General features: G+C 41.5%; 1 protein-coding gene across 1 annotated transcript; it reads left to right on the top strand.

Moving 5' to 3' along the window:
• Positions 1-24,907, top strand: LOC149321740 (magnesium transporter NIPA2-like). Its single transcript, XM_089516965.1, has 6 exons — positions 1-55; positions 11,609-11,857; positions 16,333-16,389; positions 17,255-17,345; positions 17,880-18,040; positions 20,888-24,907. The coding sequence occupies exons 1-6, from the start codon at positions 1-3 to the stop codon at positions 21,490-21,492; spliced, it is 1,218 nt and encodes a 405-aa protein (XP_089373091.1). The 3' UTR covers positions 21,493-24,907.
• Positions 24,908-25,733: the final 826 nt, after the last annotated feature.

The raw sequence follows: 25,733 nt of genomic DNA, 5'->3' as shown, positions 1-25,733 counted from the left end.
ATGGAGCGCCCAGAGCCCCTGCTGCCGCTGGCGCTGAACCGAAGCTGTGCCGAAGGTGAGGCAGGCAGGGAAAGCGCGGGAAGAGGGGCTGGGGGGGTCCTCCTTTTCCAGGAGGACATGTCCCCATTCCCCGCCTTCTGCCCGGGAGGAATGACAACATGCCCCCCTCCTCCCTTTAGAGGCGCACCAAGAGCTACATCCACACTGGAGAAATAACCCAGTTTGGCAGCGCTTTAGGTCTTTGTCTGGCTCAAGGCTATGGGATTCCGGGAGTTGGAGTTTGTTGTGGAGCCCAGAGCGGAGCCATTCCCAGGACATGTCCTACACTTTAGTCTTCTGTCCAAGAGGAATGTCCTTCATTTGGAGCAGGACTAAGAAGCACGGCTTTCTCTTTCCAGGAGTGTTTTGAGCTTTTCCTTGGTCGTGTCCCCCCATCTTTCTTGAAGGTCCTCCATTTTGCCAAGCCCGGTCCTCCTTTACGCCCCTCTCCCTCCCTCCCCTCAGGCTGCTGGTCCATGAAGGCGAAGGCGCTTTGGCTGCTTGGAGCCCCAGGAAGTTCCTTTGGGGGGATTGTAGTTGGCAGCATCCCTCCGCCCCTCTGGGGCCCAAGAGGCAAGGGCAGCTAGGCATAATACGCACAAGGAAGGACAGGGCACCATAAAATGTCGGACACGGGACAAAAATGACATGACAAGAGAAAAGCTGAAAACACTCATCTAAATCTACGTTCATTCCATCTGGTTTCTTCACAGCTAGATTATCTATGCTATAGTTGATTGGACAATCAAACGTATTTTTCTGATGAAGATCTTTGTTAAAATACTTTGTCAGCTTTTGTTGTTGTTGTGTGCCTTCTTCACAATGTTTCTGATTTATGGCAACCCTAAGATGAACCTATGGTTTCTTGACAAGTTTTGTTCAGAGAGGGTCTGCCATCACCTTCCCCTGAGGCTGAGAGAGTGTAACCTGCCTAAGGTCACCCAATGGGCTTCATGGTTGAACTGGAAATCGAACTCTGGTCCCCAGAGTCATAGTCCAACACTCAAACCACTGTCTACTCTTGAGCAAGACAAATACTTCAAATTGTACCTTTTTAGCTACAAGCCCTTGAGCCTCCCCTTCTCACTTTCAAAATGGAAGATATTTCAGAATTCCTCCCAGACCTCTGGACAGAAGGTTGAAGTGGAGAACTTGTCTGGGAAAAGGAGGACCTCTAGTCACCTTCTCAACACGTAATATTTCACAGGTATGCACATCTAGATGATTGGAAAAGGCAAGAATGGAAGCTTTCTCCTTGGCTTCCCAGGAGTTTGGTAAAAGTGCACCTGAGAAGAGCAGCCAAAAGGAGCTGCTGGTTTTGCAAGAGGGCCCTTTCCCACTTTTCTCCCTCTGCAATGCATGAGGAGGGGGATTGAGGACAAGCATTTGCTTTACTGCAACCCATGCGGTGATTCTGAGGTCATACTAGAAGCAAGGGTAGACTTTTACAGGACTTTTATCCCATCACCCTGCCTTAATCCTTTAAAGAGGAAAAAAGATGTGCTGGCTATTAAAATTTTTAGCCTGACCAGTACTCACTTTCTTTTGTATTTTATGTTAAGGAAAGGCTTCTGCTTGTGAGAAATGGAAGATTTTGTGGAAGGAAGCTTTCCTTCTTGAGGTTTCTGTTAGGCCTTCATGGGAGATCCAACACTCCCAGCAACACACCCAGGAAGGTGGGAAGAAATCCTGGTAGTGGACCTTATCACACTAGTGAAATCCCAAAGAGAAACGGGATTTAAACAAAATTTGAATTAGAAAAAACCCACAAATGTGGGAAATTTATCATGTGACATCACTGTTAACGTGAAATAATGTGAAGTTAAAGTGAAGGTAAAACAGAGAAAAACAGCAGCTTTTTACTTTTGGGAAGTTCCAAAAGTAAAAAAGCTGTCATTTTTCTCCATTTTACCTTCACTTTAACTTCACATTATTTCACGTTAACAGTGATGTCACATGATAAATTTCCCACATTTGTGGGTTTTTTCTAATTTAAATTTTGTTTAAATCCCATTTCTCTTTGGGATTGCCCTAGTGTGATAAGGTCCTATGATTTGTTGCTGGTTTATTTGTTGCTGGGATAAGTCCTTTTTAATCGTGATAAAGTCCACAGAGGCTGGTCAGAAATCAGAAAAGTAAATCCAGTGAGATGATCTCCTAAGGACCTAACATCTCCTCTCAGCTATGCCTATAAAGCTGATATCCACCCTCCAAGCCTTGATGTATGATCCACCTTTTCCCCCCAGACTGGGACATTAACTGGGATATGTTTAATATGAAATTAAACATATATTTGAAAAGAATTCTTTCTACATTCCAACTTTTTATTTTGAAGGAAAAGCAGACCATTGGTGAAGCGAGGTGATCAAAAAGTAAATACTACTTTTTCCCTTTTGCCCTACCCTATAAAGGCTGGCTCCAAGTCTGGAAAATTGCTTTTGGAAGGCTATAGCTCCTAGAATCTCCCAGCCAGTTTAGCCATGCTGGTTGGGAATTTGAAAGTTGTAGCCCCTTTCTAAACTTTGGGCAGGGTGGAAACAAAGAAAAGGAAACAGTCTGCCTCACCTACTTCCAGAAAAGTCCTGGAAAATTCCCCCTGGCTCATAAGTCCTCCTCTGAGTTCTTCTGCTAGGAGAGAACTAGGGAGTGTGTATGGAAGAGAAGGCAGTGGCTGCTCTGACCTGGTTTCCTGCTTGCTTGTCCTTACATCAGCTTGGAGGAATGGCCATAGAAAGAGTCGCCATCTCAGCCTGATCCACTTCTCCCCAACCCTCTTACCTCTTCAAAGGTGTGATACAGGGATTGGGCCCAACTAGTCCTAGTCTTCCATTCCAGACACAGAAGTGATTGACCCACAAGGCCCTATCCTTAATTGTGCAAAACGAAGAAGATCAGCAACCCTTGCAGGTTATCAGGAAGAGGCAATCACTCCTCCATTCCTGGGTACCTCAGAATCCAGCCCAGCCTTTCTGCATCTAGGGAGTTTATCACACGGGGAGAAATTGGAAGTTTAAAATGGTAAGAACCCATTATTAACTCACAGATGTGCAAATGGTTTTCACTTGTAAAGTGATGTTATCCCATGCAGAATCTAAGATCAATCTGCACTTATGAGCAGATTGATGGAACCAAATGTGCTTCCATCCCAATAATGATAATATATCCCAAAAAGTGATCAAATGCACAAATGATTTTCACATGTAGACCACAACAAATCTCTCTCTGTGTCCGTCCATCCATCTGTGTCTCTGCCTTTCCCTGGTTATGGAGGAAGGCTGAAGCAGGAGACAGACAGGCGTACATAGGAAAGAGTGAGGGGAACTCAGTATTTTCTCTATCTTGCTTGCTCTGTCCCTGCATTATTTTACTTGTGAAGTTGAAGACTTTCATAGTTGGCATCCATAGTTTTTTGTGGATGCCAGCCACAGATGCTGGCGAAACGTCAATAATAAACTCTTCTAAAACATGGTCACATAACCCGAAAAATCCACATGGTCACATAACCTGAAAAACTTCAGAGGAGGAGCACAAGTCAGTGAATGCGAGGCTGAGGTTACTGCTCCTCTGGCCTCCTATCCTGCACTGTCCAATGGATGAATGAGTGGGCTGAGGCAGATGCTCATCCTCCCACTCTAGGCAGTAGAAGAGTCCCTGCTGGGAGCTAATGTGGTGTAATTGTTTGACTCCTGGACTAGGATTCAAATCCTAATAGGCTCTGGAAAGCTATTGGATAATCTTGGCCAAGTCATCCTCTTTCAGCCTCAGCAGAAGACAAAAAACCCTCTGAAAATATCTTGCCAAAAAACCCTCTATAATAGGTTTGTCATTAAGTAGTCAGTTGACTGGAAGGCACATAAGAACAAATCCATGCTGTTGTGCCCAGAGGGAGGAAGCCAAGAAAAGTAAGTGCAGGGAGGAGGAGCTGCTGCCTCTTCTTGCTTGCAAACTTCCCTGCCTGCCTTCAGAAGGGGTAGTGCTCAGTGCAAGTGCCACCATAGGCACAGGGGGTCAGAGAAGCCTTTGGGAGCATTGAGTCTGAGGATTTCTCTTTCCTGCCCCTTCTTTCTTTTCTGGCCTTTTCTGAAGGCATAGGAAAAAGAAAGAAAGGTGTGTGGTGGTAAACCTTCTGATCACTTCCAGTTTGGGGGAAAAAAAACCTCCCTGTCCTCTGGGTTTGAAACAGAGCTCCAGGGGCGTGAAAATGATGGCCAGTTGTAGGTTTCTGGGTATGTATGTTGTTTGTTTGTTTTTAGGACCACTCTGTGCGTTGCTGTTTGCTTCTCTCCACCCTATCAGTTGTGGGGGGTTTTCTTCAAACTATAGTGGTAATTTTAAATATGCTAAAAAGCCATAATAGCCATCTGAGGCGATTCCACTTCTACCTATGCTGAGGGTGGAGTCAGAGTTAAGGTGACAGGAGAAGCTGGTGCAGAAGATATTTTGAGGGGTTGTTCCCACTTAAGATTTGAAACGATTTAAAATACAACGTTTTTAATAAAATCGATTCAAAATAACACTGTTCTTATCCCGCTATCCGAATCGCTTTGTTCATCGTTCCCATCTGGTTGTTTAAATCGAAGTTTTTACCTGCAAGCGTTCCTACTTGGCATGAAATCGGTGTTTAAATAAAGCGATTCTTCTCCTCCATACCTTATTTGGAGCTGTCAATCAAGAGTACGTCAGAATGACGTAACGTTAATCCGGAATATTTGGAAGCGATTTATCTTTTGGCATTGTTTCCATTTCATTGACAGCCAGGGAGAATCCCTTCAGAGAGCACAGAGATCAATGGGAGAGGCTTCTGGCAAAAAGCGAAGCTCTTTCCAGAGGAACTATGGGATAGGTTTTGGAGGGCAGCATCCTGTCTCCCAAGACAGCCAGGGAGAATCCCTTCAGAGAGCCCAGAGATCAATGAAGGAGGCTGCTGGAAAAGCAGGGAGGGAGCACTCTTCCCAAAGATTCTCTTTCCAGGGTTGGAGGAGAAGGCAGATTCCATTTGAGAAATGGAGGGAGAAAGGCTCTATCCCCCCCCCCCCCATTGATCAGAGCCCTTCCCTGCCTGGGTGAGATCAGATGCCTCCTCGTGAGGAGGCTTCCCTTCCCTGCCTGGGCAAGATCAGTGCCCAAGCGGGCAGGGAATGCCTCTTTGAGAGGAGCCTTCCCTTCCTGCCTCTCCTCCATTAGAAATGGGCTCTCCCCACACAGAGGGGAGGTTGCAATCCACCGGGGGAAGCCTTGTACTCCTTTGGCAGATGCAGGCGCTTGAGCAGCCGGGACTTCAGGCGCTTAAAGCGCTGAAGAGATTAAGCGCCTGTAAACCATTAAAATAAAAAATAATCCTTATCTCTTATTGAAAGACCACAGCGGACAAAGGGGTGAGGGAAGCAAAAATGGCGACAGCCAGACGGATGGGGACAGAAAGGGCAACTCCCCCAAGGACAGCCCCATCGCACTCCGCTCCTCCCATTCATCTAACGCAATTTCAAAGGCTATCGTTCCTATTTAAATGCTCCGGTTCCTAAATCGAATCAATGGAAAAACGTAGGTCAGACCCTAGTGTTTTTTTAACACGCGTTAAATGAGGAAAACTCGAATCAAAATTTTATTCCGCTCTACAATTCGATTTGTAGTGGAGACGATTGCGGGTTGCTCTAGAACCGTTCTAGGTTTAAATCGGATCCTAATAGGAACGCCACTCCTTGGATTCGATTCAGAACGCGGGGTTTCACCTACTGAGAACAACCCCTGAGAGGCCATGTCATGAGAGTGACTTGTAAATTCTACAGAGTGATGTGTGCTCCTTAAATTACAGTGTATATGTGCTTTAATCAGTGTTTAAAAATTTATAAAATGGAATACTCAATCAGGCACAAAGAATATAAAAGATGGTTCCTGCCCCCCAAAACTCTTTTGCAACTGAATTTACTGGGTAAATAAGTCTTGTATTGAAGTATGTATAAAATTACCAAGGGAATACAAACACAGCAAATATAAGAGTTCTAGGAGTGAACACTTTTCAAAATCTCGCTTTCTGAAAAGGTAACTATGGGAGCAGAAAATGTCCCTCCAAATAGCAATTCTGTGCCCTAGTAAAATTTTCCTTCAGTTCTCAAATTTCTAGCATTTCAGAAAATGAGATGTTGAAAATTGTTCACTCCTAGAACTCTTACCTTTGCTTTGTTTGTACTCCCTTGATAATTTTGTCCATCCCTTTTTGTTTTAGTTGCATAAACTGTATTTCTAAATGCTCAACTAAGATCTTAAGTTATTGAAATTCTGAAAATTTGGGGATTGAAGAGAGAAATGTCATGGGAGTACAAAATTATTACCACTGAATGGGTAATGCTCTCATTTTGTTTCTCCAAAAAGAGTCACAAATTCAGTCCCTAGACTGAGAAGTGAGTAAACTTTAGATCAACTGCCTGTGATTCTTTCAGGCATTTTGTCTGTGAGTCCAATTGGAGGTGGGACAGTAAACATGACCTACAGTAAACACGACCTACATCTTTCTGTGGGCCTGTACAGACAGGCCAAAATAAAGCTGCTTCGGGTCACTTTGGAGGTATGCTGTTTAAATGATGCACAGTCCAAAGCTGTGCCAAAGCCACACTCCAATTCTTAGGACTGGAGAGTGGCTTTGGCATGACTTTCGGACTCTTAGGAAACATGCATCATTTAAACAGCATACCTCCAAAGTGACCCGAAGCAGCTTTATTTTGGCCTGTCTGTATGGGGCCTATATATCATAGTTTCCATGTAAGTGATACATTTGTGTACTTATTTTTGGCTTCAGTGGTTTTTATGTACCCTGACCAGGAACTTCTGAGGCCCTGTCCATACATAAAGCAGGGTGGTGTGTGTATGTGTGTGTATTGAATTTATTTGCTTCCTGTTGCTACATCAATGACGCTTGCTGAATTAGAAATAACAAGTTTTAAAATTTGTAAACTAAACAAAAGGAAGCACTAGAGGAGAAACAGGAGAAGGTGAGGATTGGAAAGGAGGTGACCATCAGGAGGCAGGCAGGGAGATTGGACACATCCACAGTCACAGCCCATAAGCTAAGATTCCCACAAATGAACCAGAATGCCCCACTCTTATGACCTACACTCATTGAGACTTAAAGTTAAGAGGAACAAAAGGGCAGCGTTTGGAAGACAAAACAAGGAAAAAGTAATGCTGAACAAAGAAAGCTACAAATATCTCTAAACAGACCCATCTGGAAGAACCTGAAGTGGTAAATTCTTATGGTACAAAGAGTAGATGATATCGCTTAGTAGGTGGTGGAGATGTTCCTTTCTACATCTCATGTATACTAAACTTCTAGCAAGTAAAAATGAGCAAATTTACACATGAGAGAAAAAATGTATCTGCAAAGGCCTACAGCTATGTCCCTTCAAAGAGCTTTGCATTTACAGATTTACTGGTTTTCTTCTCACAGAATTGGAGATAATCAATAAGTATGATTGGTGCCCATCCTCATCCTTCTCTTTTCTTGCTAGGAGACCTTTGCTTTTGTGTATGTTAGTGGTACTGTCAATGACTGAGGAAGGAAAAGGCTAGCTTTTAGATGACATTAAGACATTGTTCCTAAGATAAGAATTCACTTTTTGTTTTCTGGTTCACAAAGGCTGGCCTGTATCAGGCAAAGTGCCAGGGTCTAAGCAACATGCCACATTTGCATTTCTCTCTTTGCTGCTTAACTGAGTATTTATATTTGATGGGGAAAAATCTGTCCATAGGTAGATTTGGTTTTCTTGTTTTCTCAGGAAATCTGCTACATCCCTCTTATCCTACAGTTACACAGCTGTACCAAACAGATTATGCACAAATTTAGTTTGTCTTTCCAGGGTTCCTGTGCCCATAAGAGTTTGTGTTTGTATTTATTTATTTAATGTCAATACAGTGCCACAGCTGGGTGACCTATGATACAATATCACTTAAAATGTAGAAACAAATAAGAGCCTAGGATGAAAAACAAAGGAATCCAGCTCTTGTCCTGCCCCTCAACCTCTAAATACTTCTTGAAATAAAAAGCTTGGATCTGTGGCTTGAATGGCTCACCCAGACAAAAAGGCACATCTGTTTGTGCATAGCAGCCCCACCAGTTTCCCCACTGCCTTACTACATCACTTTACAAGTGGATATCACTTTTTGATCACTTGACACCCAGGAATAGATGGAGAAGGTGCTGTAGTAGTAGGAAAGAACCAGAAAATTCTGGATCCACTTGGCCTCCTCCAGATCTGACCTAATAGATTTTCACCTCCACCCTGAAAGCTAATCAGGAAGATGTCCAATAAACCTTTTGCATCCTTTCCATAGTCGAGGTTCAGCCATGGTGAATCTTAAGAGTTCATCACACTGCCCTTTTCTGTCCTTCCCTCCCAACCTAGGCACAAGATGAAAACTTTTAAGCTTGGATTGCACACCTCCATGCCCAGGCCAGCGGAATCCCATACCCAATTTGGAATTCTCCCATACTTTGCAAAGAATGGGAAAACCCCGTTCTTTCAAAACGTGAGGGAAAAGTCCAGATCAGCTACAGGATACCATGATCCAGTACAGGATGCCTCCAGCCTGGGCACAGAGGTGTGCAATAAAATCCATGCTTAAACGTTTTCATCCTGTGCCTACATTGAGAGGGAAGGATGGAAAAGGACAGTGCGGTCAAGTCCTTAGAGTGACCCATCATACTTCAAATGGTTGGGGGAATCATAAGGAAATATATATCTCTGGGCACTTAAATGTGCTGACCTACTCATTTATTTAGTCACCATATTGCTAAAGGGACAAGAATAGCCCAGTTCCCTCTCTGCTTGCTTGTAGCAGTTAATGTTGCAGACTATCCATATGTAGGGAGATCAGCACACTCAAGCACTGCAAGAGCCATTTAATTGTAAGAATCATTATCCAGACTCCCCACCTATTCCTATGAATTTTGTGGTTTCCTATGCCCAGTCGTTAGCATCCCCGCTTTTAACCACTCATTAAATTAATGTAATTCTAGCAATCGACTTCTTAAAGAGCTTTCAGTAATCTCCACCTATCCTATCTGAAGATCTAAATGAATAATTGTCTTGTGTGTGGGAATCACAGAAGCTCAACAGTTATTCTACCTTGGTTGACACATCTTAGTTGTGCATGTTAATAGTAAATTATTATCTGATATAACTTGATGAAAAGCTGTGTTTTTTTCTCATTAGAAAGAATATTTCATTTCGCAAAAGTATGTAGTCAGAGAGAATATGAGTTAGTGTATTATTCAGCAATACAAAATCCTAAATGCTCCAAAATCTGAAACTTTTTAAGCACTGACATGACACTTTGGGGCTTCAATTTTGGAATATTTTGGATTTTGGAATACATGCGTAGTGTAGTATGTACTGTATTTGCAATGCTGGAGAGAGGCATGAAGCTGGAGAGAGAAGCAAGAGAGGTGAGGCAGGTGAGAGATGAGAAAATCTGCATAATGGTGGGAGGTGTGGATTTGCAGCAAACAAATCCACACCTTATCACAGATCCTCTCTCCCACTTCTGCCCAGCCTCACAAATGCAGTATAAGTACAGATTAAAGCTCTGCTCCACTGCTCACTCAATCCATGTTTTGTCTTTAGGACATCAATCTCTTTTCTTAACAAATGTTGACAAGTGCCCCCAATGCCTGCACAATGATGACAAATTCAACAAGTATTGCTTTTCCTGATCATGCACACTGAAAGGGAATTTGCATCTGTTGCATTTCTCACCACTAAGGCAAAAAGGGATCTTTCAGAAAATGAAAAGGCATTGTAATATTTTAAAGAAGCAAACTTCTTAGGCCTGCAATATTTTTAATCACAGAAATGCTGGTGCTCCAGTGGAAATTCAGCCAGATAAATATTTACCAGCAGAGAATACAGAGGCTTCTCTCTACCACACACATGTTCAAAGGCAGAGAGTTCAAATAAGCAGGTGGGAAAAGAGTACTTCATATTGGGAAACACTTATCTGATTGAATTTCCAGCTGAGCAAAAGTTTGTCATGAAAAAAAGGTTGCAACTCTACGTATATTCCTCTTCAAGATGAACAAAGATATCACATCCTTCTTATCTGATAATCCAATGAGAGCTCACTGAGTACCATGTACAAAAGTATAAAGTACACTTGGCCCTCCATGGATTCAACCATCCATGATTTGAAAATATTAAAAGAAAATAAATTCCAGAAAGCAAACCTTGATTTTGTCATTTTATATAAAGGACACCATTTTATTATGCCATTGTGTTTAACAGGACTTTAACATCCACAGATTTTTGGTATTTATGGAGGAGTCCTGGAACCAAATCCCAGTGGATACCAAGGGTCCTCTGTAGCTGTAAAATGAAGCCAGGTCCAGGAATTCCATTTAATATAAAGATTCCAGGAATTAACAGATTCCAGTTTCTAACAGCTGAATTCTACTCACTTTGCCCCAGTACAGACGGGCAGGAAGCGGCATGCTGGTGCCGATTGTAGGATTCAGAGTCACGCAGCAACCACACGCTCCTGAACCCTAGCACGTCACAGTGGTGCCATCTTTACGCAGTGCTGTCCACATGGTGTGTGCGTCAATGACATCACACATGTACCGCATCCATGTGGCCAAACTTAAAGATCTATGCATTTTAGCATACTGAGGGCTGATTTGTTAGAGGTTTTGTCAGCTGAGGTATGACTGTGGTAAAATTGCTCTCTTCAAATCAGAATTGCAGAGTAAGACCAAAATTCATTCACTGAGCTACATAAGGGTGTCAGCTTTTTGCTGGTAGAGCCACTGTGTCTTTATTCACTTCATGACTGTCTCATCAATGAATTGAGTTTCTCCCAGTAAAATGGTAGTGACAAGAAATTTGTATTGCAACAAATACTTGTATTGAATGCATAGGTTTCTTGCCATAAAAGATGTCATTACTAGTTTTGTGCTAGAATCAACAGATTAAAGGTTATCTCACAATCATTTAAAGTGTGGTTTGTTCAGAGTCATATGGACCAGTCATCTCCTGCAAATATTAATTCATTTTAGCAAAGATGGTAGAAATAAGAAATGCTGGAACGACCATTGTGTATTCTGTTTCTGGGTGCAATAATTTTTCACAGTCCCAGTTTTAACAAGATTTGGTTTTAACACAGACTCATTAGTCTTAGCTATGAAACGTTAACATTTTACCTTCCTTGGCTTTTGATTTTAGGAAATTCAGACAGAAACAGCTATCTGTATTTAGTGTTTTATGAATTTTAGCTGTATTTAGTTGTTTTGGTATGTATTTTTATGTATTTTATATTTGGTCTATGACCATAAATAAATGATTGATTGGCTGATTGACAAGGTTCAAAACATACAATATTTCATTCTCATGTTTCTGTTTTTAAATATTAAATATCACATTTTTAGAGGATGCAGAAATAAATTGAAGAAGCCAAATAGTTTAACTTTGAGATGTGACCTGTCAGACAACAAGGAGGAAACTACTATCAGATAGTAACTATCTATTAAAATATTCATTACCTTTCTCCCCCACCCCCTCCATCCCTGCTCTTGTTTTCCCAGGTTCGTTGTTCACCCTGACTTGCCTGTCTCATCAGGTTGTTTGTCAGGTTATTGAGAATATCAGCTCTGCAGCCTCACCTTCCAAGAATCTCACTTTAAACACTGACTGGACAGTGCAGATAGAGAACAAATATGGCTTCTACATTGGCTTGGCTTTGGCCATCATCTCCAGCTTCCTTGTTGGCAGCAGTGTCATCCTGAAGAAGAAAGGACTGTGCCGGTTGGTGGAGAAAGGAGGCACCAGAGCTGGTATGCTTTCATTGGCTGAGTGTAATAGAACATCAAGTATTTTCTGGCAGACCAATGGAAGAATCTTTCATGCATCTGATCCTGCAGTCAGCAGTGAATGTTCCCTGTGTATGTTCCTCCTCAGCCACTCACCTTTCCCCTCTCTTGGGGAATGGAAACACATTTGACACATAGCCTGCATGTCTACACTAGCCTCCTGCCCTCAGGTGCCATAGAGGCTACTGTCCCATCACTAGTATTAATACACACAAACATGCACACACATGTGCACACGCACACACACTTTCCTCCCCTTTGTAACTTAGCAAATCCCACTAATTCCAATGAGCCTCTTTTAAGTAAAAGTAAGGTTAGATGGACCCTTAAGATAGGGAGGGGAATTATTGAATATCTATGCTGAATAGATCTGAGGGATATTACAGTCCAGTCGCATCTGGAGAGGCACATACAGTAATTCCATCTGCCTCCCTAACAAATGCATCTCCACATGCTTGCTGTGTGTCAAGGTGGATTCCAGCTCTGAAAAGACTGACTGATCCAAATACTGAGTACTTGGGAAAGGCTGCTCAACTTGACTCCTTGTGGATGTGTTAGACAACAGTCCCCATCATCTCCAAATAACATTGCCATTGGATGTGCTGCCTGGTATTAATGGAAGTTGTAGTCAAATCCATCCAGAGGGCACTAAGTTGAAGAAGGTTGCCTTAGAGAAAATTTTTCAATCCAAACTAAAATATAGGAAACCTCTGGACAAGAACATATGCAGGTGTGGTTACTCTTTCAGGACTGAGAAACACCCTGTTCTGCTGTTTATGATAGCCATCTAATCACTTCATCTAGGCATCCAAGGCTGATATGCTGCTGTTGTAGCTTGGTGCGTCCCATTTACATTCCTATCAGTCAGACATGCATTGATAGATAGCATTTCCTGCTCTGCCACTATATATTTCCAGTCTAAAGTCTTTTTTGCTCCTAATTAAACCCTGGAATAGAATGAGGAATTTTGCGTGTAGCTGCTGATAATCTCAGTGTTTCCACATCATCAATTTTAAATATTGCTCATGATGCAATGTTACAAAATACTCATTGCTAAACAGGCATATTTTATAATGGCCTGAATCCTATTGTTAATCCAGACAAGAGTAGACCTGTGAAATGATTGGGATTTACCTATGAAAGAATGAATCTTTATTACCATCATAGACCAGCACAATATCTACTCAGTTATTGATTAAATGATCTAATTTAGTTGGGACTAAACACTAGGATTCAGACCACCATCTCCTTTGTTTTTGTGGCCATTGTTATTTTCACTTAGCTTTCCACTAATATAATAGGATTCACTGTGTTGATTTTGTTGAAATCTGTACAAGATCTAGAACTTTGGTCATTAGAGGGTTAATGGTGAGCTGCTGAGATAGAAATGGCCTTCAGCTGTATGTATCAATCTTAAATCAGCTGCTGAGCCTTTATAAGGCTAGCTTTCTTTTGTAACTCCCCTTCTCTAAGCAGTTTTTTTCCTTTTGCACTATATTTTGTATTACCTTACTTCAGTGTATTTTTATTGTTGTATGTTTGCTAGTTTGTATTATTTTGCTTGCCATTGTTGCTCTTCTTCATTTTGTATCTTTTGTGGTATTTGTTTTGAAAACTTTTGTTATACACATAGTTTGTTACTATTTATCAGAAATAGATAAAGTTTATATTATTTTTGCTTTTTCTTCTTTTCACTCTCTTTCAACAAATTTGAGCCAATATACATGCCTGTAGGAAGAGCCAGTGTGCCGTAATAGTCTGAGTGTTAGATTAGGGCTCTGGAAACCAGGCTTCAAATCTCTGCTCAGCCATGGAAACCCATTAGGTGCCCTTCCTCAGAGGAAGGCAAAGGCAAACCCCCTCTGAATAACTCTTGCCAAGAAAACTTTAGGGTTGCCATAAGTTAGAAATGACTTGAAAGGACACAATAGCACATGTCTATATGAAAATAAAATATTGGAAACATGCTTTATTTATATTTTTTTAAAAACATGCAGACTTCCCCAATCTTTTGTCTTCTGTTGACCTGTCTCGGTAATCGACAGATTTCATGAAAAGCATTGTCCATGGCAAGGTGAAATGCAATAAAAGGATAACAGCTTTGATAAGGAAATTGTTCATTATCTCTCTCATTATCCCCATTAGTCTTTGTAGGCATTATCACCAAGCAATACTACATTAGAAAGGGTAGAAAGAAGAAGAAGAAGAAGATGATGATGATGATGATGAAGATGATGATGATCCTATTTATACCCCACTTTTCATATGGGAGAGTAATTATTCTGTCACTTGCTAATATGAACTTGGTTAGTGGTCTGAAATTCTGGATGAGCGTAAATGTGTCATCTGGATACAATTTTTATACCATCCAGTTCCATGTTCCATGACTATACCAGATGGAAAGACAGCCACATTGTTCTTAGTACTGATGGCTCAATTATCAAATCTATGCTGATGGCAAGTTAAAGATTGAATGACAAAGCTGTATTGCACGTACTGCTAGGGTGTATTTAGTGCCACGAGAATGGATCACATTATCATGCCCTTCCTTCTCATTGTTTTAAGTTCTGTCTGAAAAGGAATCATAAAATCATAGAATTGTAGATTTAGAAGAGACCGCATGAGCCATCCAGTCAAACCCCCTGCCATGTAGGAAATCACAATCAAAACATCCCCATCACCAACAGATGGCCATCCAGCCTCTGTTTAAAGACCTCCAAGGAAGGAGATTCCACTACACTTTGAGGGAGTGTGTTCCACTGTCAAACAGCTCTTAACAGCTCTTACTGTCAGAAAGTTCCTCTTAATGATGATGTGGAATCTCTGTTCCTGGAGCTCGCATCCGTTGTTCCATGTTCTAGTCTCTGGAGCAACTGAAAACAAGCTTGCTCCATCCACAATGTGACACCCTTCAAATGCTTAAAGAGGGCTATCATATCGCCCCTTAAACATCTCTTCTCCAGGCTAAACATACCCAGCTCCCTAAGTCTTTCTTCATAAGGCATGGTTTCCAGACCCTTCACCATTTTAGTCGCCCTCCTCTGGACATGCTCCAATTTGTTAACATCCTTTTTAAATCGTGGTGCCCAGAACTGGACACAGTAGTCTAGGTGAGGCCTGATCAAGGCAGAATAGAGTGGCACTATTACTTTCCTTGATCTAGACACTATACTTCTATTGATGCAGCTTAGAATCGCATTGGCCTTTTTAGCTGCTGCGTCACACTGTTGGCTCATGTTCAACTTGTGATCTACTAGAACTCCTAGATCCCTTTCACACGTAGTTTCCTTAAGTCAGGTGTCCCCCATCCTATATCTATGTGTTTCAATTTTTTTGCCCTAAGTGTGCAGTACCTTACATTTTTCTGTGTTGAAATTCATTTTGTTAGCTTTGGCCCAGCTTTCTAATCTCTTAAGGTCATTCTGCTTATACTTTGAAACTAGCTATAGTTTCCTGAAATAACCAAACTCATAAAAATGTGGTTAATTTAACCATGGGTTCTTCAAACAGTCAAGAGTAAACCATGGTTTTCACAATTTACTCTGGTGAGTAGGTGGACTCGCAGCCCTTCCCCAGAGCTGCATCTGGCTGTGGGTCACATGATTGTCACCCTGGTTTAATCAGCATTTATTTTCAGTTTGGACTGGGAAAATGCTAGTTTGAAAATGGAAGTAAAAGCTTCCAGTCTTCTCCTTATAGATATGCTAGAAGAAGAAAGGGAAACACGGGGACAGGTAATCCTGAAGCTTATTCTGGTAGCACCAAACTATGCTTTAGCATTACATGCAAAAAAAAAAAAAAAAAAGAATAACAATATTTTCAGTGTTATACCAAGAGGCTGAATATACAAGGAATGTGTGCCATCACCACCCAAAAAACTGCCATGTGGTTGTTTTGACCACGTACTATTTCTATTTTTGTTTGAAAGGACGTTTAAAATGTTGCCATGGAGCCCTGGTGGCGCAGTGGTTAAATGCCTGTACTGCAGCCACTCACTCAAAAACCATAAGGTTGCGAGTTCAATACCAGCAAAAGGGCTCAAGCTTGACTCAGGCTTGCATCCTTCCAAGGTCGCTAAAATGAGTACCCAGATTATTGGGGGCAAATTAGCTTACAGTTGTAAACTACTTAGACACTGCTTAGGCGGTATGAAGCAGTATATAAATGAAGCTGTTTGTTTTTTTGTTTGCTAATGTATCTCCTCTTCCCCAGCTGAAAATACCTAAATCCTTATACCTAAAACCACTGATTTTCTAAACCAGAGTTTTGAGAGTTTTGTTTTATTTTGTTTTATATTTTATATTTATATTTCTATATACAACTGGCCATATAGTCTAGTCTGCTATCTAGCTACAGTATTTGTTTTTGTTTTGTCATGGGCAATATGAATGTGTTTCCTTCTGTTAGTCCCTAAGCACATGTATTTTTTGCTTTTCCAGGGGATGGAGGACATGGCTATCTAAAGGACTGGCTATGGTGGGCTGGTTTGCTTACCAGTAAGTATGATTATTCCACAGTAGTCTGATTTACATGCACCTTCATGAGCAATGAGCCACCTTCACTGTTTCCCACTGTGCTGAGTGCTGCTTTGTATACTACAGCTACTGTGCAGATGTCATTTCAGGCGAGTGTGTCTAGAAAAACTGTCTATAGTCACCTTTGCCTGTCTAGTTGTGTTCTTAGGCAGAATGTGGAAGCTGCCTCGGACAACACATTTTGGATATTATGAAGGGATGGCAAATAGTTATATAATTGGCATTTAATATATTTTTGCTTACATACCAAGTGCACCAGTGACACACTCATTATACCGCCACCACGGGGTAAAAAGAACCTGCTTTTCTTGGGTTCTTTTTCCTCCACAGGGAAGCCGCACAGTTTGGCGGCTGCAGCTTCCCTGTGGAGGAAAAAAGGTGTGAGCAGGCCTCCCTTTTGGGGAGGTCTGTACTGTGCCAGAGAAGCATAAGAAAAATCAAACATTTGCTCCCCACCCCACCCCACCCCCACCCACACATTTTTGACACGAATTAAGACAAAAGTGGGAATAGGGAAAGGAAAGAATTAGATCTCTAACACAATGGAGTTTCATAACAAGGGTGCTACCAGGGAAGGCCCTGTCACAAGTAGCAACTTTCCAGAGCACACTATTCTGGAGTACATAAACACAGTTGCCTCACCTGATCTTAAATCCAAGGTAGATGAGCCATAGGGAAAGCAGTCCTTGGGCTGCTGATCAGGACTGTGTACACTAATACCTGAATACTTAAAACTTTACTGCAAACAAGACTAGCAAGATTTGCTCACGAATAATACTTATTATAATTCACTTGTTCTTTGTTTGTCCTTTGGCTGTTTACTCAGTGGGCGGAGGAGAAGCTGCCAATTTTGCTGCCTATGCCTTTGCACCTGCAACAATTGTTACTCCACTTGGAGCATTGAGTGTGCTCATAAGGTGATTGCTTTTCATTTCTACTTTGTCCTCCCATATTTATTCTGATATCTGAAAATCTCCAGCTGGTAGTGATATGATTTGCCATGCAAACAGAAAAATAGTTTGATAACATTGTCCTAGTGTACAGGGAACCAGGTTCCTTGTAGTTTTCACAAAGCTGAGTGTAGTAGTTATTTTGGCCATGGGGTGACTTCCTCACAGCATTCATTTTACAAACAGAAACTTTCATCGTTTTACTTTTTTGCCACTGCCAAGTAATGATACCTCTCTTTTCATTGGCATAGACCATTATTAGAATCTGCCATATTGTACGTTAGCATTACTTGGGAATTAAAGTCTACATTTCTCCAAGAAGAGCCAGTGTCAGATGGCTGATTCCTGTTATGGAGTATGCAAATACATTTTGTATCTGAAATAAATTTTTGTAAATCTGTTATCAATCAGACAAGCCTTGACTTTCTGACTACAAGTTAATTTTTTCTAAATTCATTATCTCATAGATATGTTCTTGGTTTCTTTTTCTTTTATCTCCAGTGCCATTTTGTCTTCCTATCTGCTTGGAGAGCGTCTCAACCTGCTGGGCAAGTTAGGTTGCATGCTGAGCATTGTAGGTAGTACAGTTCTTGTGATTCATGCTCCAGAGGAAGAAGAAGTCAACACTCTAGATGAAATGTCTTCTAAACTGAAAGAGCCAGGTAACCACAAGGCAGAGCAACTTTGGATGCTGTTCAAAAATGTGAACAATTTGACTGAAACTGTAGGCTATCTGGTATCCAAGTGGATGATTGTGTTATCATAGCTGGCCTAGTCTTCTCATTTGTCAGAGTGAGTTGGCTACTATGCCAAATAGCGAGGAGCAGGCAGAGGTGTTTACCACTATGGTCAGCTTTCTGCCCCCTAAGCTGTCCTCAGATGTTCTAGAGGACACTGTGCTGTTTCTGATGTTTTGGTAAAATTCATTAACTACTCAGAGTGAAACTAAGGAGGACAAAATGAGGGCATTGCTTTCCCAAATAAGAATGTTACCCTCTGCAATAAAATTTTATGTAGTACAATAAATTTGAGAACTGAAGGAAAATTTCATTTGGAGAGGCCAACTTCTTAATAATAATATAATAATAAAAGTTTATTTATATCCCGCCCCTTGAGGTCAATCGGGGCGGCTAACAGCAATAAAATACAATACATTGCAGACCAAAATTCCCTCCCCCCCTTAAAAAATTATTAAATCAATTATAATTAAAACCAACTAATTAAACAACATTAACACATACACATTATTACAAGACAAAAACAAAACAGAACAAAACAAATAAAACAGTAAACTACAGTAGCATTTCCAAGGAGGACCTTGGGGACTCTCATAAGAACAGGGTTCCTGAGGCCAGGGTTATTTATTCCGGAAAGGCCTGCCGGAAGAGATCCGTCTTGACAGCCTTTTTAAAGCTGTCTAAAGATGTCAGTTGACGGATCTCGTCCGGCAGGTCGTTCCACAATCTGGGGGCGACAACAGAAAAAGCCCTCTGGGAGGTAGCCGAAAGCCTAGCTCTTTGAGGCTGCAGCAAATTCCTCCCAGTGTGCGGGGAGGATTGTATGGGAGGAGGCGGTCCCTGAGATAGTTTGGACCCAAGCCACTTAGGGCTTTAAAGATGATAACCTTGTACTGGGCCCGGAAACTAATAGGCAGCCAGTGGAGGGACTTCAATACTGGAGTAATATGGTCCCTCCTCGATATTCCTGACACTACTCTGGCCGCCATGTTCTGCACTAATTGCAGTTTCTGAATCAAGTATAAGGGTAGCCCCATGTAGAGCACATTACAGAAATCTAGACGTGAGGTTACCAGCGCGTGTACAACTGTCTCAAGATCCCTTACTTCCAGAAAAGAGCGCAGTTGGCGTATCAGCCGAAGCTGATAACAGGCGCTCTTGACTGTCGCATTTACCTGATTTATCATGAGGAGCGATGAGTGAAGGAGCACCCCCAGACTGCGAACACAGTCACTAGAGGAGAGTGTGACCCCATCCAGGACTGGAGGTTGCAACCCAATTCTTGGTTTTGGGGCTGCTACCGTAAGCACCTCTGTCTTGTCCAGATTCAGTTTCAATCTGTTTTTCCTCATCCAGCCCATTACTGCTTGGAGACATTCATTGAGAGACACGGAGAAATAGATCTGGGTGTCATCAGCGTACTGATAACACCCAGCTCCATAACTCCGAATAATCTCACCCAGCGGCTTCATATAGATGTTAAATAACATCGGGGACAGTATAGCACCCTGTGGAACCTCACAGGTGAGCTCCCTTTTACTGGAGCAGCTGTCCCCGAGCAGCACCCTCTGGGATCTGCCCAAGAGGAAGGACCGGAACCACTGCAATGCAGTGCCTCCGATTCCTAACCCCCTAAGACGGTCCAAGAGGATGCCATGATCTATCGTGTCGAAAGCCGCTGAGAGGTCTAGGAGCACCAACAGGGTCACACTGCCCCTGTCGATGCTCAGACGCAGATCGTCGGTCAAGGCAACCATGGCAGTCTCAACCCCAAAGCCTGTCCTAAAGCCAGTTTGAAATGGGTCTAGATAATCGGTTTCATCCAAGACGGCAACCACCCTCTCGATTACCTTGCTCAAGAATTGTAGCAAAGAGACTGGCCTATAGTTGTTCATATCCTTCATAACTTCTTCTTTGGGAGATGCAAAGTCCTCAGTACTTCCACATCCCCAGTTGTATCCTTGCTGCCATTCCAGTCAATCTTTGTTATAGGGAATGGAGTTGGTATCATGTTTTCCTATGCCTCAGGCATCAGTATGTCTTGGAGCAGCTTCACTGACTGTTCAAAAATGGCTTCCACAGAAGGTGAGTTCTAGCAGGATGGCCAATTTATTTGTACATAGTGTTGTACAGTTCTGTTGTATGGAATGTTACCACACCAGTGTTGCTCTTTCATGGGAGATAACAGTTCCTCAAAAAACAAAACAAACTCTTATGCCACATTTCTTTTCTGAACTTAGGAAAATTTTAGAACAGTATTTGCAATGGAGCTTCTGAAATGCAAACTACACTTCCACATATAGAGCATGCACCCAAATCTTCCCCTTGATGCTTCAGTTAAGAGTATTTCTAATTATTTTCTGTTACTTGTGCATTGCTGCTTTGCTCTGCCCTTTGTTCAGTAACTAATAGCATGTAACTGCCACAACACAGGAAATGTCCTTACTACTCAGTGAAACCAATATTATTGACACAGCCAGGAAGTAGATCTCCAGATTTTCAGACAGGACTTTTTTTCATAATCCTATCTGGAGGTGCCAAGGATTGAACCTAGGCCAGTGATTCCCAAACTTTGGTCCTCTAAATGCTTTGGACTTCAGCTCCACCATTCCTGGCTGTTGGTCAAGCTAGCTGGGCCTTCTTTCTAAGAAACCTCAAGGACCATTGTTTGGGAACCATGGCCTAGGCTATTTTTCATGCCAACCAAGTACTCTACCAGTGAAATTCCAATGTGATTTAATTCTGACGTCGTCACTGTTCTTTCTTTTCTAGGTTTTCTTGTTTATGCTGGCATTCTCTTGGTGATCTGTCTAGTTCTGATTTTCTTCTTAGCCCCACGCTATGGCCAGACAAATATTCTCGTCTACCTCACCATCTGTTCTGTGATTGGAGCTTTCTCCGTGTCTTCAGTCAAAGGGCTGGGCATTGCCATCAAGGGCTTTTTCGCTCACCGGCCTGTTCTGCAGCACCCCCTGACCTGGATTCTTATCCTCACATTAGTGGTCTCTATCACCACACAGATAAACTACCTTAATAAGGCTCTTGACATTTTCAACACCTCCATGGTTTTCCCCATCTACTATGTGCTGTTTACCACCATTGTCATCACTACATCAGTCATCCTCTTTAAGGAATGGGTCACCATGTCTGTGGTGGACATTATTGGAACTGTATGTGGATTCTTCACTATTATTTTAGGAGTGTTTTTACTCCATGCCTTCAAAGATATGGACTTCAGCTTGAGGAATCTACCACAAACGCTTCAGAATGCTGAAGAGACCCCAGCAATTAAGGATGACAAGAACATCCTAATAGAACTGGATAGCACAGGTAACAAGGATGATGGGAAACCCAAAGTATTCATGATCTACAGTTGAAACCTAAAATCAGCAATCCTGCAGCTGCAGGGACTGGAATCAAAGGGCTGTGTATGCATGTACACAAAGAATTTGCATTAAATGAAAACTTGCCATATACAGTGGGTGTTGATATCTGTTGGGGTTTCGTTACAGAACCCCCCACGAATACCAAAATCCATGGCTGCTCAAGTCCCATTATATACAGTGGGGTAGTAAAATGGTGCCTCTTATATAAAATGGAAAAATCAAGGTTTCCCTTTTAGATTTAAAAAACAAAATCAAGCCATGGATGGTTGAATCTGTGGATACAGAGGGCCAACTCTGTATCTTCTGAAAAGAACAACCAATTTGAACATAATGAGCCATTCCTTTCCCTCTTCCCTGCTTAGTGATCCCTTCTTTTTATCCATTGGAACTGCAGCACATGTTTTCCACTACATGGAATTACCATGGCTGTTCTGACTGTGCCTGTTTCAAACAAGCAAGTTTTCACTGATTATTTGAAGAAATGTGGTGGCTGCAATTGCTTCTCAGTTTCTATAGAGGATGATTTTCTCCTAAGATTAGAAAGAAAGGCTATTTCTGAGCCATGATATAGGCCAAGAAGAGCTTTAAAGTATGTTCAGTGAAACTTTGGAGGAAGCTTTTGTGCCCCTAAGTGCACAATGATTTATTGAAATTGTTATGGAAAAGAAATTATATTTATTTCTAAGGGGCTAATTATATCAGCTGGCCCTGTCTATCCTAAAGGCATCAGATCCTGCCTGATACCAGAAGCTAAGCAGAGTCATGCCTGGTTAGTACTTGGATGGTAGACCAATGAAATTCAGGTGCTGTAGGCTATATTTCAGAGGAAGGAACTGCCAAAGCACCGAAGGAGTGCAGCACCAAAGAGGTGTCATAAAGCCATGCCACCATAGCTATAGTGCCCGTTGGAGGGTGCAAAAAGCTTTCTGCGGCTCCTTTTTGCACTCTCCAGACGCAGGATAGGGGCCACAGCATGGGGTTGCCACGGCCCTGATCCGGCCAGTAAAGGGGTGACTGCATGTCACCCATCTGTACAGCCCTATATTCTCAATCTGAATATACCCATTAAATCAATGAGATTTACCCACCTGCTAAATCACCATTCAACAACTGAGTAAATTCTTGTTAGGAATAACCACTAGAGTGGTTATGCCACATTTTAATGGAGTAGACATTTTTAATAAGTTGGGACTGACTGTTTCTAGATGCCTTCTTTAAGCAGAGGATAAGATACAATAATGCTAGGAATGTTAACTTCCTAATGTTCAATTGTAATGTGTATATTGACCCATATATCTTTCTGTAAGGCTCAGATCCCGGTTATGATCACAGCAGTGTGAAATGGGATCAAGGCTGGCAAAGTCTCTGGGATTTATTGTATGATGATAGGCTGAATGAGTTAAGGATTGGTTCCTGTGATCATCACAAGCTTCCTGAATGATTAGCTCCTTTCCTTGGTCAATGAAAGTCTTGTCTCCTAGTCTGGATGTCCAAGAAATGGTAAAATCTCTGTAAACAGCAGTGTCTTTGAACGTGGGAAGCTATTTTTTTAGAAGGCCAGTCTTTCAGCATCAGGAGTGTGTTGACCCCAACAAGAGCTGTTTTAGTTTTAGTTTGTTTTTAATATATACTGTCTAGTTCATGTGCTTTTAGAAATCCTGTTTTTCAGTATACTTTTCCCTTCTTCATTGCTTTAAAGGAATGGAATTCAAGAGCAGTCCAGAAGAGTCGATTTCCATGAAATTGAAATAGCTCACATGCTGTTCTGCTGTGCTTCAGCAGCACACAGTAGTTTTGAGTGGGTTGAATACATCCCCATTTATCCTAGCTATTTGTTCTTTCAACTGCTTGCAGCTTAGAAGTGCTTTCTGCAGCCAGATTTAATACATTTCTGTTGGTTTTTATGCAGTGTGTGTGCTAAGAGAGTTAGATCAAGGTTGCAGCAATTTCGGAAGGATTTATGGACTTTAGTATGAATGATCAGCCATCTACAATGTTTTTGTGTTTGAGATATTTCTTATTATGTACATGTGTTGTATTATTTTATTGATATTGTGTAATTTAGATAAATTTGTATTATAAAATTTTATTACATTCACAACTGTACTTCTGTGTGGTTTAATAATAGTAGTGATAGCCACATGAGACTTTTAAAAAGAGTACCCTCCTCAGACTTAAAAGGTGTGGAGATCTGGTCAAAACATACACACTCTGCCACTTTGACATGCTTTACTATGATCATAGGTGCCTTGGAACCCTGCAGACAGTTCCCCTTTCTCATCATTTAATGCAGTATCTTTTATTCCAGACAATTTTTTGCCTGTATGGCTAAAATAAGATGTTCTTTCTGATGGCAAGAGCCCTTAAGCTTACTAGTATTTTTGCATTTTGATTGAACTGAATTACTTTCTCACTCCTCTTCCCAGTTCATTCTATTTGATGTTTTCATTCTGCTGCACACTTAGCTTTGCTGACGTTTGTTGGCCTTTGAACTTTTGACATGTGTTTGATATCAGGTAAGAAGCATTTATATACTTCTAAACTGAAGTTTCATCTTAACTTTTAAGACTGGAGTAAATATTTTGATACATCCTGGATATTTAGAACCAGTGGGCTAAATGGTAAATGCTGTTTTTCTATGTCAGGAAGCAGGAATAACATGTTTCCTTGCAATAGTGGTAGGACCAAACTGATGCACAGCAGCTGCTTGCAGTGTTCATGGACTGATATTTCTTCCAAGACCATGTGCAGCACATAGGAACCATAGTCTTCCAAGACCATGTGCAGCACTTGGGAACTATAGGAGCCTGGTGCAGGAAGGGAGGTTTTGTGGGAGATGAGTAGTGGGGCAGTCAGCCAGCCTAACCTTACCAGAGATAGGAAAGCTTGGGAAAGTTACTTGAGATATAGATACATCTCCAGATGCAGGATATTGGGAACATGACTCTTTAGTACACAACTGGCTATCTCCATGCAAATACAATATTGGTGGGAAGGCTGACAAGTGGAACTGTAGAAAGATTTGACGTGTTTCCAAGATCATCTCAGTGGAATTACAACATGCACCACTGTTAGTATCAGCCAGACAACTCACTTTTGGCAGACATGCCATTTTCTTTGACTAACAAACCCCATTTGGCTAGATACAGGAGGAGAAGAGGTATCTCTAGTAGATCAGAGAGCAAATAAAAATAACTCAGTTGAGAGAACAATAGTTGCAACTTGGTGACATATGCCCATGACTCCTCAATGTCCACAAATGGTTGTTCAAACTTGCTAATGAATGTATCTTACAATTGAACAACTGCAATGCAGCTTTGTACATCATTTCGATGGGGGGGGGGGTTATTGGGATTTGTCAACCTAGTTTTGAGTATATGATATTTCAGTACTGCTCATTTATACTTTGAGAAGGAAAATAAAGATTGTTTTATATAAACTCTTCAAGCTGGGTCTCTACTATAAGTTTACTCCTTTTGTATTGCTCTACATAAGGTTTATGGTCAGTGGCCAGCCTACCAAAAGCAGCACCCTCTTCAGACAATGGAAAATTATTATTTGTGTTATGTTTTCTTCAGGCGGGGGGGGGGGAGGAGAGAATGGGAAATAAATTTGCAACCAAACCATAGTTCCCCACCTCTGAGAACAATCTGCCTGCTGAGTAACAATGGTAACACTTCGTAGTGGTTCAAGGTCTTTGTCTCTCTCTTTTCCCAACTCTCAAGCATAACTCACATGCAAAGATTTGATAAGTGATCACAGCAATAATAATCAGAAATTTTATTAAATATAACAAGGCAAAAGGCACAACAAACTGCATTATTCAAGTATTTGCATAGATGCACAGATATCGTATTGTAAACTTGCAAGACATAAAATGCCAACACATGGTGCATAGGCTCTCCCAAAATCAGAAAAATAAGAACCTCACAGCATAATACTGTGCAGGTTTCTTGGATGCAAGTTCCACTGTTGTTCAGTGAGCCTTGCACCTAAGTAAATGTGCACAGAACTGCCCCACATTTAATGAATTTTCTCCCAATCCAGCCTTTCAACATACACATAAAAAGACAAAATTATTTATGAAGCACATATTGGTTTGAGGTAAGGCTGCCAGTCCCCAATCCTGAAAGGGCTCCTTTAAAAAAAATCTCTGTATAAAGAAAAAATAAGTAAATCTAGGCTCCCTCTATGGTGCATCAGCCATGAGGCTGCAATTCTTCTGCATCTCA

The sequence above is a fragment of the Sceloporus occidentalis genome, unplaced genomic scaffold (assembly GCF_023333645.1).
Source record: "Sceloporus occidentalis isolate IW3139 unplaced genomic scaffold, rSceOcc1.0.p SCAF_1, whole genome shotgun sequence".
Classification (NCBI taxonomy): Eukaryota; Metazoa; Chordata; class Lepidosauria; order Squamata; family Phrynosomatidae; genus Sceloporus; species Sceloporus occidentalis.
This window is presented reverse-complemented; position numbering and strand designations above follow the sequence as displayed.

Bases quoted from the DNA above. Each gene is read 5' to 3' on its own strand.
- LOC149321740 (XM_089516965.1), top strand. From the start codon at position 1: ATGGAGCGCCCAGAGCCCCTGCTGCCGCTGGCGCTGAACCGAAGCTGT. The intron at 11,858-16,332 runs GTATGCTTTCAT...TTGCTTTTCCAG, and splicing joins GAAAGGAGGCACCAGAGCTG to GGGATGGAGGACATGGCTAT. The intron at 17,346-17,879 runs GTGATTGCTTTT...TTTTATCTCCAG, and splicing joins GCATTGAGTGTGCTCATAAG to TGCCATTTTGTCTTCCTATC.